Source organism: Haemorhous mexicanus, chromosome 16 (genome assembly GCF_027477595.1).
Source record: "Haemorhous mexicanus isolate bHaeMex1 chromosome 16, bHaeMex1.pri, whole genome shotgun sequence".
Classification (NCBI taxonomy): Eukaryota; Metazoa; Chordata; class Aves; order Passeriformes; family Fringillidae; genus Haemorhous; species Haemorhous mexicanus.
The window spans coordinates 14,375,010-14,389,367 of NC_082356.1; the positions used below are offsets into that span (position 1 = coordinate 14,375,010).

General features: G+C 58.0%; 1 protein-coding gene across 1 annotated transcript in view; it reads left to right on the forward strand.

Moving 5' to 3' along the window:
* LOC132334990 (zinc finger protein OZF-like) overlaps positions 1 to 13,762 on the forward strand; it is a 32,421-nt gene extending 18,659 nt beyond the window's left edge. The window contains exon 3 of the mRNA XM_059861111.1: positions 13,168 to 13,762. Coding sequence (XP_059717094.1) covers positions 13,168 to 13,762 — 595 coding nt within the window. The remainder of the gene's footprint in view (positions 1 to 13,167) is intronic.
* The last annotated feature ends 596 nt before the right edge of the window (positions 13,763 to 14,358 follow it).

A 14,358-nucleotide genomic window follows, 5' to 3' on the forward strand; every position in this document is an offset into this window, starting at 1 on the left:
GCTTCTGTTCTGCAGCTTCCATCAAGGGCAGAGCGTGGGATTTGGTGCCCTGGAGCTTTTCCAGGACATCTCTCCTGACATATCTCCAGTCAGTGGCATGGAGCAGAGACCCCCGAGCGTTCCCAAGCTGGCCTGGCTGGGGGAGGTGGAGGAGGAAGAAGGCCCTGGAGCTGCCCCAGCACAGGAGACTGAAGAGATGGTGCCGTTCCATCCACCACAGGAGGGTGAGTGGCAGATCTGGGCCGCAGAGCTGGAGCCTGCAGCCAATTTGGCCCCATCCCATGCCATCCCATTCCCTGGGGACATGCCCACGGACAGGACAGAAGAGGGGCTGGGCAGACACCCTGCAGTGGCCATGTTCCATCCTCCTGGGGCATCCCGGGGCTCTCCCTGCCTGGGAAGCGCAGGGCTGGGCTGTGTTCTCCGGCCTCTCCCGCAGCCCCTCAGCTCTGGCTGCGCTCACTCTTTGCCAGATGCAGCCCTGGAGTGCACACGAGAGCAGGAATCCAGCCGTGGCCGCTTCCGCAGCACAGCTCAGGTACCTGCAGCCATCCCCACCTGGGCTGGGCCTGCTGTCCCTGCTCAGCCGAGCACCGTGTGTGGAGCAGTCCATGCAACATCCCAGGCTTCTTGCCCTTCTCCTACAGCTCGTTTGCAAGTTCCTCCACAGCGTCCGGCAGGGAGAGACCAGCACCACGGGCACTGGGCTCAGAGCTCACTCAGAGCTCCTGGGACACGAGACCAGTGCCGCCCTGCTGGATTTGCTCGTGGAGAGGGGTGTTTCCAGGCCAGAACAAGTAAGCAGCCTTTGGCCAGGCTTCAATTCCCCCATGAGTCACATGGCTTCCCAAGCTGTGCCTGCTGGTCCCTGGGTGCCTTTGAGGCCATTGCAGTGCGCTGGGAAGGGAAGCACTTCTCTGGGGACGCTGGGGACATCACTCCCTCTGGCAGATTTCCAAGCTACCCTGTGCCTTCTCCAGGTGCCCGCCACGGTGAGGTACATTCACCGATGGCTCCTGGCCAATGCTTCTGCTGAGCACCGGCTGGACAAGACCCTGCTGAGTGTCACCAAAGAACACCCAGGTGACACAGTCGTGACTCTCCTGCGTGTGGCCCCGTCCTGTGACAGGTATGGGGCCCACCTGCCCAGAGGGCTCAGGGCTCCCCAGCCCATCACCCTGTACAACCTAACCCAGGTGTCTGACCAACACAGAGTTCCAGGGCCCTCCTTTCCCAGCCCTGGCACGTCAGCTGCCAAGCCTGCTGCCATGCTCCCTTGCCGCCCCTCAGGGCTCTGTCCCCACAGGGCTGGGCTGCCCGGGTGCCGCTGGCAAGGGCCAGTGGGCAGAGGCAGAGCCGGCGGTCAGCCCTGGCCCCTAGGGATGCCCAGGCCACGGTGCTGTGTCTGAGACCCGCCCTGAGACAGAGCTCTAACCCCACAGAGCTGCCATGGCCATGTGGAAGACCATCATGGGCTCAGCACGGACTGTGGAGCCAGTGCTGCTGATCCTCCTGGATGTGCTGGGGAGCTGGCCAGAGCGCAGCATTTGCACCTCCGATGGGGACCAAACGGGTGTCTTTGCCCTGGCTGTGAGTTTCTGACACAGGCCTTTGCTGGCCCCAAGGCCACCTCTCCAGCAGCTCTGCTTCCTCCTTCCCCCACTGCATCTCCCCACCTCAGGCGCTGGCCTCAAACCTGCCCCAGGGGCAGCTTCAGGCCCACCAGGCCCCCTGCTCCCCCGGCACGGTCTCTCCGGGCCTCTCCCTGCCAAGCTCGGGCCCTGCCACACTGACACCTCGGCACTGAGCGCTGTCTCGGGGCGCTTTGTCCTTTGCAGGCAACCGTGGTGATGTGGAAGTTCCTCCAGGAGCCCCGCATCTTACATGTAGTGACGGCATACTTTCCCTGCCTTTTTGTGCATCTGCTCTTCCAAGTGTTCTTCAGCACTCTGGATATGCCAGAGGAGGTCGATACCTTCTGGAAGCAATGCCAGGAAGAGCACGGCCTTGCCACCAGCCCAAACAGGTGCTCCATCCAAGTCCTCCTGGCCCTGGCACGTGGCCTGGGAAGGAGCCAGGGCTGCCAGTGTGACCTGGGCTTTGCTCTGCACACAGGTTTGCAGTGTGGACCCTGAAGTCCCTGCTCTGCCGAAAGGAGCACACGGATGTGGTGGTGTCAATGGAACGCAAGCATTGCTGGGACACGCTGCTCTGTGCTGACACCCGCCACTATGCCGTGGGTCTGCTGGCCAGGTGAGACTCCCCTTCTGCCCACTGCTCCCGGCATTTGTGCTCTGTGCCAGGGGTGTCCCACACAGTCCCCGTGGCCCTGGGACACAGGGCCTTGTCACTGAGGGACAGCTAAGCAGACTGGAAAAGGCTGGGAGGGGAGAGAGCACTCGAGGAGACACCTCCTCAATGGCCCAGGTGCCTTTGCAGGATGGTGGTGCAAGACCACCAGGCTCTGCGAGCATGTCCCTGGAGAGATTTGCTCAGGTTCCTGGTCCCTTTTTCGCCCTGTTAGGGAGATGCGCCATGCTTATCCTCGCTTGTGTTCCAGTATTGCACTCCACCTCCTCTGGCTCCTCAGCACGCAGGAGCCACACTGGGATCTGCCCGCCCTGGCATTCCTTGTGGAGGTGAGCCGGGTGTCCAGCGCTGCCTCGCTGAGCTGCCTCCCAGCTCCCTGCCCTCTCGTCACCACAGCCGCCTGGGACGCTGCCCGCACCCTGTGCTGCTGCCCGTACCCAGCCCTGTGTGGCTCCGGGGTCCTGCTGGCTGGGCCCTCCATCACTGCCCTGTGCCTTTCAGGTCCTCGAGTGCCTGGATTCAAGTGAATGTGCTGACAGTGTTGTGAAGGTCTCATCAAGGTACCTGCAGAGCGAGTGCAGGGAGAGGCGTCGCCTGGCGCTCAGGGCCCTTCTCGAGCTCATTGATGATCCCTCAATGGTGAGAAGGGGGCAGTGGCTGAAGCTGCGCTGGGAACGCAGTCGCTTGGCCTTGCCTGGGCTTTGGGTGCTGGGGCAGCTGCTCCCAGCTCTCCTGCCTCCCACTTCAGCTGCCCGAGTGCTTCGGGACAGGCCTTTGGCCTCCCGGCCCTGGGGCAGCAGGGTGGGGTTTCACAGACTTGTGTTCCGCACAGGACGAAAGAATGTGGAGCTTGACCGAAAGTCTCATGGACCTACTGTGGGACAATGATGCAGAGATAGCTATGATGACACTCAGCTTTATATTCCTGCACAAATACATTCTGATGTCAACCCCCATTGCCCTGCAGCTGGCTGAGGCGCTCCTGCCGCTCTTTGACCACGTAAGGCCCTGTGCCCCCAGCCACAGCCACTGGGTGCTGCCTGGAAACTGTGTGCCCTGTGCACTTCCAGGCCTGTGCCCAGGAAGGCCTGGAGGAGCCAATGCTGACGTATTTTTGCCTTTTTTTTAATATAGGATAACAGCCAGGTACAGCTGCTCTCCATAAAACTCTTCCAAGACATGATGGACTTTTTGGAAGAGAGAGAAAAACCTTTGGAAAGCCCTGTGCACCAGAGCCTGCTTCCACTGCTCTTCCACTGCCATGATGAGAATCAGCACGTGGCAGAGGTGAGGACTCGAGGGCTGCTGCTGTCCCCCTGCGAGGGGGCTCGGCTGCATCCTGCCCTGCGCCTGCTAGACCGCAGCCTCCTCCAGGCCGTGGCACAGGGACGCTGATCCCATGCCCTAGGCTCTGGGACCATCTCCAAGTCTCTGCTGCTCTCCAGGCTTCCCGGGAAACGCTGCTTTCTGTGGTCAAGTTCATGAAGAGGAGGGATCTCAAAAAGCTGGTGAAGGAGGAGAAACTGTGGAAGTTCAGCAAGTGCCTGGTAAGGACGACCAAGAATGCCCAGCCTCAGCCTGGAGAAGGCCCCCGAGGGCGATGCTCAGAGTGCGGGGGGGGCAGCTGTGCCCCTGCCCGCTGCTGCACGCAGAGGCCGCGCGGGCTCTTCTCCAGGCTCCCGTGGGCCAGAGCCGGGTGCCCGTGGAGCCCCGGCCCGGCGGAGCTGCGGGGCGGGCCGGCACCGCCGCTCCCCGGGCAGCAGCCGGCCCTCAGGCCCCTCCCCTCGGGAGCCCGGCGCCGGCGGCTGCTGGCCGCGCCTCAGGGCTGTGCGGGCAGGGGAGGCCGGGGCTGGGCGCAGGCAGCGCCCGGCGGAGGGGCTGAGCCCGCGCCAACCCTTCCTTCCCTCCCGCCGCTCTCTCCAGCTGGCAGAGGACAGGAGCAGCGCGGCCGAGCACCTGCGCCGGGCCCTGCACTACTTGAAGAGCCCACAGGAGCCCCTGCGAGAGGCGGCCATCAGGTTCATGGGTGAGCCACGAGCCCGGGCTCCCTCCCCGGCCCGCCGCAGCTCGGCCCCAGCCCCGCCTGCTGCCCCTGCAGTGCTGGCCAAGCCCGGCGCCGTGGAGCCCCGGCTGGCCTCGGCGCTGCTGCCGCCCTCTGGCAGCCGTGCCCTGGGGCGGCAGCGTGCGGCCAGGGCCCGGGCTGAGCCCCGCCGGGCCAGCAGGCCGTGTGGCCACAGCGCCGGCAGCGCCGCTGGCAGGGAGCTGTGCCGCTGGGGCCGTGACAGGCTCTGTGTTCACAGGGATCGCCGGGCAGAGCTGGAGTGGGCAGCAGCAAGAGCTCCAGCTGATCTGCAGTGGTGAGTGAGGGCAGTGGGCTGAGCGCGGGGGCTGACAGCGGGTGGAGAACTGCGAGCCCTGCCCCGGCTGCAGTGGGCTCTGCTCCCGTGGGCAGAGCACACAGAGATTTCAGGGCCACGTGTGCCATTCGTCGCCGGCAGCTTCGGGCTGATCGCCCTGGTCCCTGCTCCCTCCTGGACATGGCAAGAGCCGGCTGGCATGGCCTTGGCCAGGGGCTCTCCTGGGGTCCCTGACGATCTGGGATCTGACCGTGGCTCTCTGTTGCAGCCCTTGAAGAGCAAACAAATGATGTCAGCCTCGCTGTCAGAAGCCTGGCAATTCAAACACTCTGCATCCTGAAGTCATCAGATCCGGCTCCGATCTCCATGTTCCAGCGGCTTCGAAATCACCTGCGCAGGGCATGGACGATGCGGCATCGCCTGTCACGGCTCAGCTGCCTGCCCTGCCGGAGCTCTGTGGAGAGCTGATCCACAGGCTCTTTTTTGTGAGGCCACCTGAATCAAGAGGCATTTTTTTTTTCTTCAGAAATGTTCTTTTCTAGCCTTTTTCTTTGTTTTTTTGTTTTGGTTTTTTTTTTGTTTGTTTTCTTTTACAATGTAAATATAGACTGTGTTATAATACACAGACTGCCAGGATCTTTCTTTTGCTGCCCAGGGTCCACAGGGCATAGGGGAAGAGCGGGAAAAGGGTGCTTGTGCTCAGCCAGCTGCCCAGGCGTGCAGTGCCTCAGGGGAAATGGCCAGAAGCCCCTTGGCCTTTGGTGGTTCTGCTGAGGCCTTTGTGCTGCCGACAGAGTGGCCGGGCAGGGGCCGGAGCTGCGGGGATCCCTGCGAGAGCAGTGCCTGGAGATGGCCACAAGCCCTGTGCCAGGCAGGAAGCGCCATCCGTGTCCTCCTGCCCGTGTGCTGCTGCCTGCGTTGCTGAGGGCACCGAGGTCCCTCTGGATGGGGCTCCTCTGGAGCTGCTGTGGGGCTGCAGCGCTGCTGCTGGGCAGCTTGGCTGGGCTGGGGCAGACCCTGAGGGGCTGGGGCACCGGGAAGCCCTGAGCAATTGGGTGTCAGAGGCCATAAGCAACCCTCTGGCAGCCACCTTGCTCCTGCCGGAGCTGACTTGCAAGACGGATCCTGGGCGCTCTGGAACTAACAGCATCTGTGTTGTTGGAAACCTGTGGGGGGAACGGTGCGGGATGCAGAGGTTCAGGGTTATCACATGACAACCAATATGATCCAGTGAAGCCAAATTTATTATCCCTCAAAAGACTGTATTTATAATAATTCTGTACTGTCCACGTGTCTCTAGCTAATACATGATTGGCCAGGCCTAGCTGTTCACGCGTCTAAGATAGGATGCTGATTGGATCATCTAACTTTTCACACGTCTGGCTGTGGTTTTCTGTCCCACCCATGAACTGTCTTTTTTCCTCACTTTCCCAAGCTCACTGATAAACTTGCTGAGTCCATTTGACTCTTCTTCTTGTATCTTTTTCAAGGATATACCAACCACATTTTCTGAATATGTCCATTATTGTTTGTGAACGTGTCCATTGTCCATTATCCCAAGCAGGCTGGATTGTGCATCAGATGAATATGGCCATTGTTCTGCAAAAACTCCTCAATCTGCAACAAATCCTCAACAGGCTACAAGCTCTTCAGGAGAGACAGGAAAGGGAGAAGAGGTGGAGGGGTGGCCCTTTATATTAGGGAGGTATTTGATGCTATGGGTGTTAAAACTAATGATGATGAAAGTAAATGTCTATGGGTAAGACTTAAGGGGAAGGCCAACAAGGCTGACATCCTCCTGGGAGTCTGTTATCGTCCACCCATCCAGGAAGAAGAGGTAGACAACTCATTCTATGAGCAGCTAGAGAATGTTTCAGGTTCATCAGCTCTTGTTCTTGTAGGTGCTTTCAACCTGTTGGACATTTGCTGGGAACTTAATACAGCTGAAAAGAGGCAGTTCAGTAAAGTTTTAGAGTGTGTGGAGGACAACTTTTTGTCACAGCTGGAGAGTGAGCCCCCCAGGGGAGGGACTGCGTTGGACCTGTTGTTTGGGAATAGAGATGGGCTGGTGGGAGATGTGGTTGGAGTTGGAGGCCGCTTGGGGCAGAGTGATCACGAGATTATAGAATTCTCAATATTTGTTGAAGTCAGGAGGAACATCAATAAGACTTTTACATTGGACTTCCATAAGGGCAGATTTTGGTAGATTCAGGAGACTTATTCAGAGAATTCCTTGGGAAGCAGCTCTTAAAAACTAAGGAGTTCAGGAAGGGTGGGCGTGCTTCAAAGCAGAGATCTTGAGAGCACAGGAACCGACTGTCCCTGTGTGCCAAAAGATGAGTCAATGAGTCAAACACCCAGCCTGGATGGGCTATGAGGTTTTGAAGAAACTTAAGAATAAAAAGAGGATATATAATTTTTGGAATGTGGGTCAGGTCTCCCAGGAAGTATTTAAGAAGATCGCTAGGGCACATAATAAAAAAATTAGGGAGGCCAAAGCTCAGTTCAAACTTAATTTGGCAACTTCTGTAAAGGATAATAAAAAATATTTTTATAAATATATTAAGAGCAAAAGGAAGGCTAAGACCAAATTTTTTCTCTATTAAATTAGGGAGGGAACTTAACTGCAGATGAGGAGAAGGCAGAGGTGCTTAATGCCTTCTTTGCCTCAGTCTTTAGTGGGAAGATGGCTTGTCCTCAGGACAGCTGTCCTCCTGGGCTGGTAGATGGTGTCAGGGAGCAGAATGGGCCCCTGTGATCCAGGAGGAGGCAGTCAGGGAACTGCTGAGCTGCTTGGATGTTCATAAATCCATGGGACCAGATGGTGATCCACCCCAGGGTGATGAGGGAGCTGGCAGATGAGCTTGCCAAGCTGCTCTCCATCATTTACCAGCAGTCCTGGCTCACTGGTGAGGTTTCAGATGACTGGAAGCTGCCCAATGTGACACCCATGCGCAACAAGAGTGGGAGGGAGGATCCTGGTAATTACAGGCCAGGGAGATGAGATGAGATGAGATCTCACCAGGTGAGATGATGGAACAGTTTATGCTGAGTGTCATCACACAGCACTTACAGGATGGCCAGGGTTTCAGACCCAGCCAGCAGGGGTTTAGGAGGGGTAGGTCCTGTTTGACCAACCTGGTCTCCTTTTATGACCAGATGATGCTCCTGGTGGATGCAGGAAAGGCTGTGGATGTGTCTCTTTGGACTCCAGCAAGGCCTTTGGCACTGTCTCCCACAGCACACTCCTGGAAAAGCTGCAGCCCAGGGCTGGGACAGGAGCACTCTGTGCTGGGTTCAGAACCGGCTGGATGGCCGGCCCAGAGAGTGCTGGTGAGCAGGGCTGCATCCAGCTGGCAGCCAGGCACCAGGGGTGTCCCTCAGGGCTCTGTGCTGAGGCCAGCTCTATTCAATATTTTTATTGACAACATGGATGAGGGGATTGAGGCTTTCATTAGAAAATCTGCAGATGACACTAAGCTGGGAGTGTGTGTCCATCTGCTGGAAGGTAGGGGGGCTCTGCAGGGAGACCTGGAATGGTTGAAGGGATGGGCAGAGTCCAGTAAGATAAAGTTTAATCAGTCCAAGTGCCCAGTCCTGCATTTTGGCCACAACAACCTCCTGCAATGCTATGGCCTGGGGACAGTGTGGCTGTTCAGTGCTCAGGCACAAAGGGACCTGGGGGTACTGATCAACAGCCAGCTGGACATGAGCCAGTAGTGTGCCCTGGTGGCCAAGAAGGCCAAGGTCTTCTGGCCTGGCTCAGGAATGGTGTGGCCAGCAGGAGCAGGGAGGTCATTCTTCCCCTGTACTTGGCATTCTTCCCCTCTAACGGCACTGTCCCTTGAGTGCTGTGTCCAGTTCTGGGCCCCCAAGTTTAGGAAAGACATGGAGGGGCTGGAGCGTGTCCAGAGAAGGGCAACAAGGCCTGTGAGGGGCTTGGAATGAAAGTCCTGTGAGGAGTGGCTGAGGGAGCTGGGGTTGTTTAGCCTGGAGAAAAGGACTCAGAGGTGACATTAAAACTCTCCAACACTTCCTGAAAGGTGGTTGTAGTCAGGTGGGGATCGGTCTCTTTCTCCAGGCAACAACTGACAGAACCAGAGGACACAGCCTTAAGCTGTGCCAAGGAAAATATAGGTTGGATATCAGGAAAAAGCTTTCTGCAGAAAGGGTGATAAAGTATTGGATTGGTTTGCCCAGGGAGGTGGTATAGCCACCGCCTGTGGATGTGTTTAAAAAAAGATTATATGTGGCACTAAGTGTCATGCTTTAATTAAGGTGGTGTTAGGGCTGGGTTGGATTCCATGATCTTGAAAGTCTCTTCTAACCCAGTAATTCTGTGATTCTGTGACTCGATGAGTCCAATGTGTCCCTCCCAGCTCAGCCCCTTCGGCAATTCTCACACTTTGGCTCAGCTTTTGTGTCCACTCGAGGCACTGGCAGAGCTGTTGGGGACAGGGCAGGAGCGGGGCAGCCCCAGCGTTCCCCTGTGTGTGACACCCCAGCAGTGACAGCCCCAGCGTTCCCCTGGGTGTGACACCCCAGCAGTGACAGCCCCAGCGTTCCCCTGGGAGTGACACCCCTGCGGTGACAGCCCCAAGGTTCCCCTGTGTGTGACACCCCAGCAGTGACAGCCCCAAGGTTCCCCTGTCTGTGACACCCCATCAGTGAAAGCCCCAGGGTTCCCCTGTGTGTGACACCCCAGCAGTGACAGCCCCAGCGTTCCCCTGTCTGTGACACCCCAGCGGTGACAGCCCCAGCATTCCCCTGGGAGTGACACCCCAGCGGTGACAGCCCCAGGGTTCCCCTGTCTGTGACACCCCAGCGGTGACAGCCCCAGGGTTCCCCTGTCTGTGACACCCCAGCGGTGACAGCCCCAGGGTTCCCCTGTGTGTGACACCCCAGCGGTCACAGCCCCAGCGTTCCCCTGGGTGTGACACCCCAGTGGTGACAGCCCCAGCGTTCCCCTGGGTGTGACACCCCAGCGGTGACAGCCCCAGCGTTCCCCTGGGTGTGACACCCCAGTGGTGACAGCCCCAGCGTTCCTCTGTGTGTGACACCCCAGCAGTGACAGCTCCAGCGTTCCCCTGTGTGTGACACTCCAGCGGTGACAGCCCCAGCGTTCCCCTGGGTGTGACACCCCAGTGGTGACAGCCCCAGTGTTCCCCTGTTTGTGACTACCAGCAGTGACAGCCCTAGCGTTCACCTGTGTGTGACACCCCAGTGGTGACAGCCCCAGCGTTCCCCTGTGTGTGACACCCCAGCGGTGACAGCCCCAGCGTTCCCTCCCTGCAGTGGCTCCAAGGGAAGCGTCCAGAGCCGTGTCCAGCCCATGGAACTGAGCGGCCACTGCCCACCCCGGCCTGGGCTGATGTGGATTCCTCTGCACACAGCTCGGGGAAGGTCCCCCTGGCCACCTGCACAGTGCCACAGACAAGTGTCAGACACAGTGACAGAGCTCTGCCCAGACATGACAGGGAGAGTTCATGAAAAAAAACCAAAAAGCCAAAAAAAACCCCAACAAAAAACCCCAACAAAACCATACCAACAAAAAAAAAAACCCCACCACCACCCAAAAAAAAAACTCAACAGCCAACCAACCACAAAAAAATCAAAAAACAAATCAAAACAAACAAACATAAACAAAAAAAAAAAAAACCAAACCAAACAGAAGAAAAACCAGAAGAAGTAAAGGAGAACTCCCCCCAGCAGAGCTGGTCCAGCTAGTCAGTTGTCACACCCGCACTCAAACAAGGCCTGGGGCTGCAAAAAATGAGGATTCCTTGGGCACATTTGCAGGAGAAGCAGGTTTAGGACAGGCTCTCAGCAGAACTGTTCTCAGCTGAGCCATAAAGGCCCCTTTGGCAGCTGCAGGGCCATTGGAAATGCAGAGCCTCAGCCCACAGGGCAGAAAAGGGCTCTGAGTTCCCCTCCCCTGACACCAAACCCTGTTCCCAGGCTGCTTCCCACTCAGGATTCTTCTGGAGGGCTGCGCAAAGCTGAGACTGGGTTCTGGCTTCTGCGTGTTGCGTGTCCTAAAGCTGCCTGGGAGAAGGAATTTCGGGTCAGCTCTGCTGGCACAATCCCTCCTGGCGCAGGGCACAGCACTGGGAAGGGCTTTGCGTGCCGAGGCTTTGCTGCAGCCAAGGAAAGCTCTTGGCTCAGGGTCACCTTTGGTGCTCAGCCAGAGCCCCGAGTGCCCCAGCAGCAGCAGAGAATGGCAGCATTGCCACGGGCTGGCACACGAGGGGGAGATTTCTCCCTGGAGAGAGGCTCCTATTCCAGTTGTTGCATTCAGGCAGCTGCAGATCCCTCAGCTTTGGCTGCACAGCAGCTGGAAATGCAAGTCCAGCAGCTCTGTCCATGGCCAGCCCCAGCAGGTGACAGCAAGGATAGGGCACTAGCAGTGGGACATATGCAGGGAGCGCCTTCAGCAAGTGCTGGGACTGGGTGCAGAAAACGCCCTGGGGGTCTCTGCAGCCAGGCAAAAGGAACAAAGTTTCAGTTGTGGCCTCGCCAGGGAACGCCAAAATCAAAATCGATTGCTTTCCATTGCCGGCTGTTCTAGGAGGCCCAGAGGAGACCCCGGGGGGCCCAGGAATTGAGAGCGGGGACTGTGCAGGAGCCGGGAGCAGCGAGAGAGGCCGGGCTGAAGGTGCGGGGCGGTCACGGGCTGGGAGGGGGCCCAGCCCGGGGGTCCCGCGGAGCCTCTCTGCTCCAGAGCCGCAGCTGCGAGAGCGGGGCAGCTGCCGGGATCGGTGTGCCAGGGACGGGCCGCAGGTGGGGGTCCTCGGGCTCCCTGGGCAGGGGGCGGCAGGGGCTGCCGGAGCTCCGTGCCCGGGGCTGGGCGCGGCTGCCGAGGCAGCGGAGGATGCAGGGTCCCCCCGTGCTGGGGCTGCCTCTGCCCGGGCCAGGGGCTGCACTGTCAGTCCAGAGCCACGTGGGCATCGCCCGGCACCGGCAGGGCTGGCAGGGAAACCGGCAATGGGGGGAGCAGAAAGGGGCAAATACAGGAGCTTGGGGTGCTCCAGAAGCCTGGACGTGTTGGCAGCATGGACAGGAGGGAGCCATGGATAGCCCAGGACCCTGAAACAGGGACCCCGGACAGTGCTGACCCCTGGGACACCTGTGATACTAAAGGGGTGAGCCCAATGAAGGAGAACCTGTGGGATTGCCAGGAGCCCCAGCAGCCCAGAGAGGGGAACACCAATGCAAATTTGACCCGCAGCAACCCAGACATGGGGGCTCCAGGAGCCCAAAGTGGAGAGACCAGAGAGGAAAAACTCAGGGTTGAGGTTTTTTGCTGAATCTTGTTCATTTGTGTATTTTGGGGAACTGAATCTTGGCATTTTGGAGGTTTAAATGGGCATCAGATTCCCAGTGAGTTCTAGAGTGTGGAGGTCCAGGTGCCCAACACTGGAACTGCAATACCTCAGGACAAAGGTGACCAGGGTCAAAGAGAGACACCCCTCTGAGTACAATGGTCTCAGCCATCAGCATTTCCAGGCTCATGTAAATGCAGCAGGTTTCCCTGGTATCATCCAGTTCAAGGATGTTTTTTCCTTATATGTACTCCCCCTAGAATGTTCTCCCCTCTCTTGTCCCCTGTTGGTCCCAGTTTACTGCAATGCTCCGCCCCTGTTATCTCATTGGTTCCCCAGTTGCCTGCCCCTCCTCTGTGCCTCTTATGCTCAGTTCCCATTGGCCCTTGACCCTCAGATCCGCCCCTTACCCCCTTATCAAACGCTGTGTCCTCAGCCCCATTTTGTCTCTGTCCCTGGACCCTCACCATAAACTGTGTTTGGAGCTCTGCACAAAGATCCATCTGTGGCCTTGTCCATCAGCAGGTTAAGCAAGCGTGCTCTGGGCTCTGGGAGTGCAGGTTGCTCACAGAGGCTCGTTGTGGATGCACTGCAACACTAGAGATGGACTTGGGCAGGAGGAACCCCCTAACCCAATGTGCTCATCCATGGTATTTTTCCAGAAACCAGGATTTCCCAATCCCTAACGTTGACTGGATGGAGGGGGAGGCTGTGAGGAAGAGGAAGATGACCCCGGACACTGAGGCAGGTGAGGAGGAAGTCAGTGCCCCTTTCCCCCTCTCTCCTGCTCCAGCTCCCAGCCCAGCAAGGCCCCCGGCTGCAGGACAACCCTGGTGCTATCGCTGTCCTGCTGGGGATGCACTGGGGGGATCTCCCTCCTCTTCCCTGTGGCACGGAGGCAAATCCCATCCTCTCCTTGCCTTTCCTCCCCCAGTGAATGAGCTGAGGATGGAGACCAGGGAGGACAAATCCCCACAGCAGAACCTCGTGGCAGAGGCCGTTTTGAGCAGTGTCGCAGTGCAGAATTCAAACGGAGAGGAAAAGCCTGGAAGATCTCATAGGAGGAGGGACTGCAAAGCCAGCCCAGGGTTGTCTGAGGAGGAAAGACCCACCCTGAGCCAGGAAGGTGGACAGAGCTGCAGCCAGAGCTCGGAGCTGGTAGGCCGTGGGCAGCTTCTTGATGGGGAGAAGCCCCACAAGTGCACGGAGTGTGGAAAGAGCTTCAGGCAGAGCTCCCACCTGATCCAGCACCAGATGATCCACACTGGGGAATGGGCCTATGAGTGTGGGGAATGTGGGAAGGGCTTCAGCTGCAGCTCCCACCTCATCACCCACCAACGCATCCACACTGGGGAGAGGCCCTACGAGTGTCCTGAGTGTCAGAAAAGGTTTCAGAGCAGCTCTAACCTCCTATTGCATGAGCGCATTCACACGGATGAGAGGCCCTTCTGCTGCCCTGAGTGCGGGAAGGGCTTCAAGCAAAACTCCCACCTCATCACCCACCGGTGCATCCACACCGGGGAGAGGCCCTACGAGTGTCCCCAGTGTGGGAAGAGGTTTCAGACCAGCTCCAATCTCCTCCTGCATGAGCGGATCCACACGGATGAGAGGCCCTTCCACTGCCCTGACTGTGGGAAGGGATTCAACCTCAATTTCACACTCGCCACCCACCAGTGCATCCACACTGAGGAGAGGCCCTACGAGTGTCCCCAGTGTGGGAAGAGCTTCACCCAGAGCTCTCACCTGACCAAACACCAACGGAGGCACGAGTAAGGGAAGCCCTGCAAACACCCCCACTGCAGTGCTCTTCATGCACTGCTCCAGCTTCATCCCCATTGGAGGTATCACGTTGGGAAGAGCCCAGGTTATCTGTGTTCCCCATGATCCGTGCTAGGAAGATACCTGTCCCTTTTCCTGCCCCTGCCAGTGACATGATGTGGGATTGATGAACATGAGGGTCTGGCCATGGCCATGTCACTTCATTCACTCCCACCTCAGGTCATTGCCAGGGGCAGGAAAGGGACTCTCTCTCTCCCTGAGGAGAAGGGTGTCCTTTCCAGGCAGGAGGAAATACATGGCCAGGAAGAGCCAGCCGTTGATGTTATAGTTTTCCCTGTAAATAGTTTTTCTTATTCCTTCTGTTATCAATATTGTTTCTGTTCCTGTTTGTTCTTTATGTTGTTGCAGTTCCCAGTAAATTGTTCTTATTCCAGCCTGGGATCTTTGCCTTTTGTGCTTTCCATGCGAGGCGGGAGGGCAGCGCGGGCAGCACGGTTTTAGCCGGAGCAGGAAACTGGGGAATCCCATTCCTGAACCCAGGCCTGTGGAAACTGAGAATCCCAGCTGGTCCCAGCCCTGGTGGCCATGGC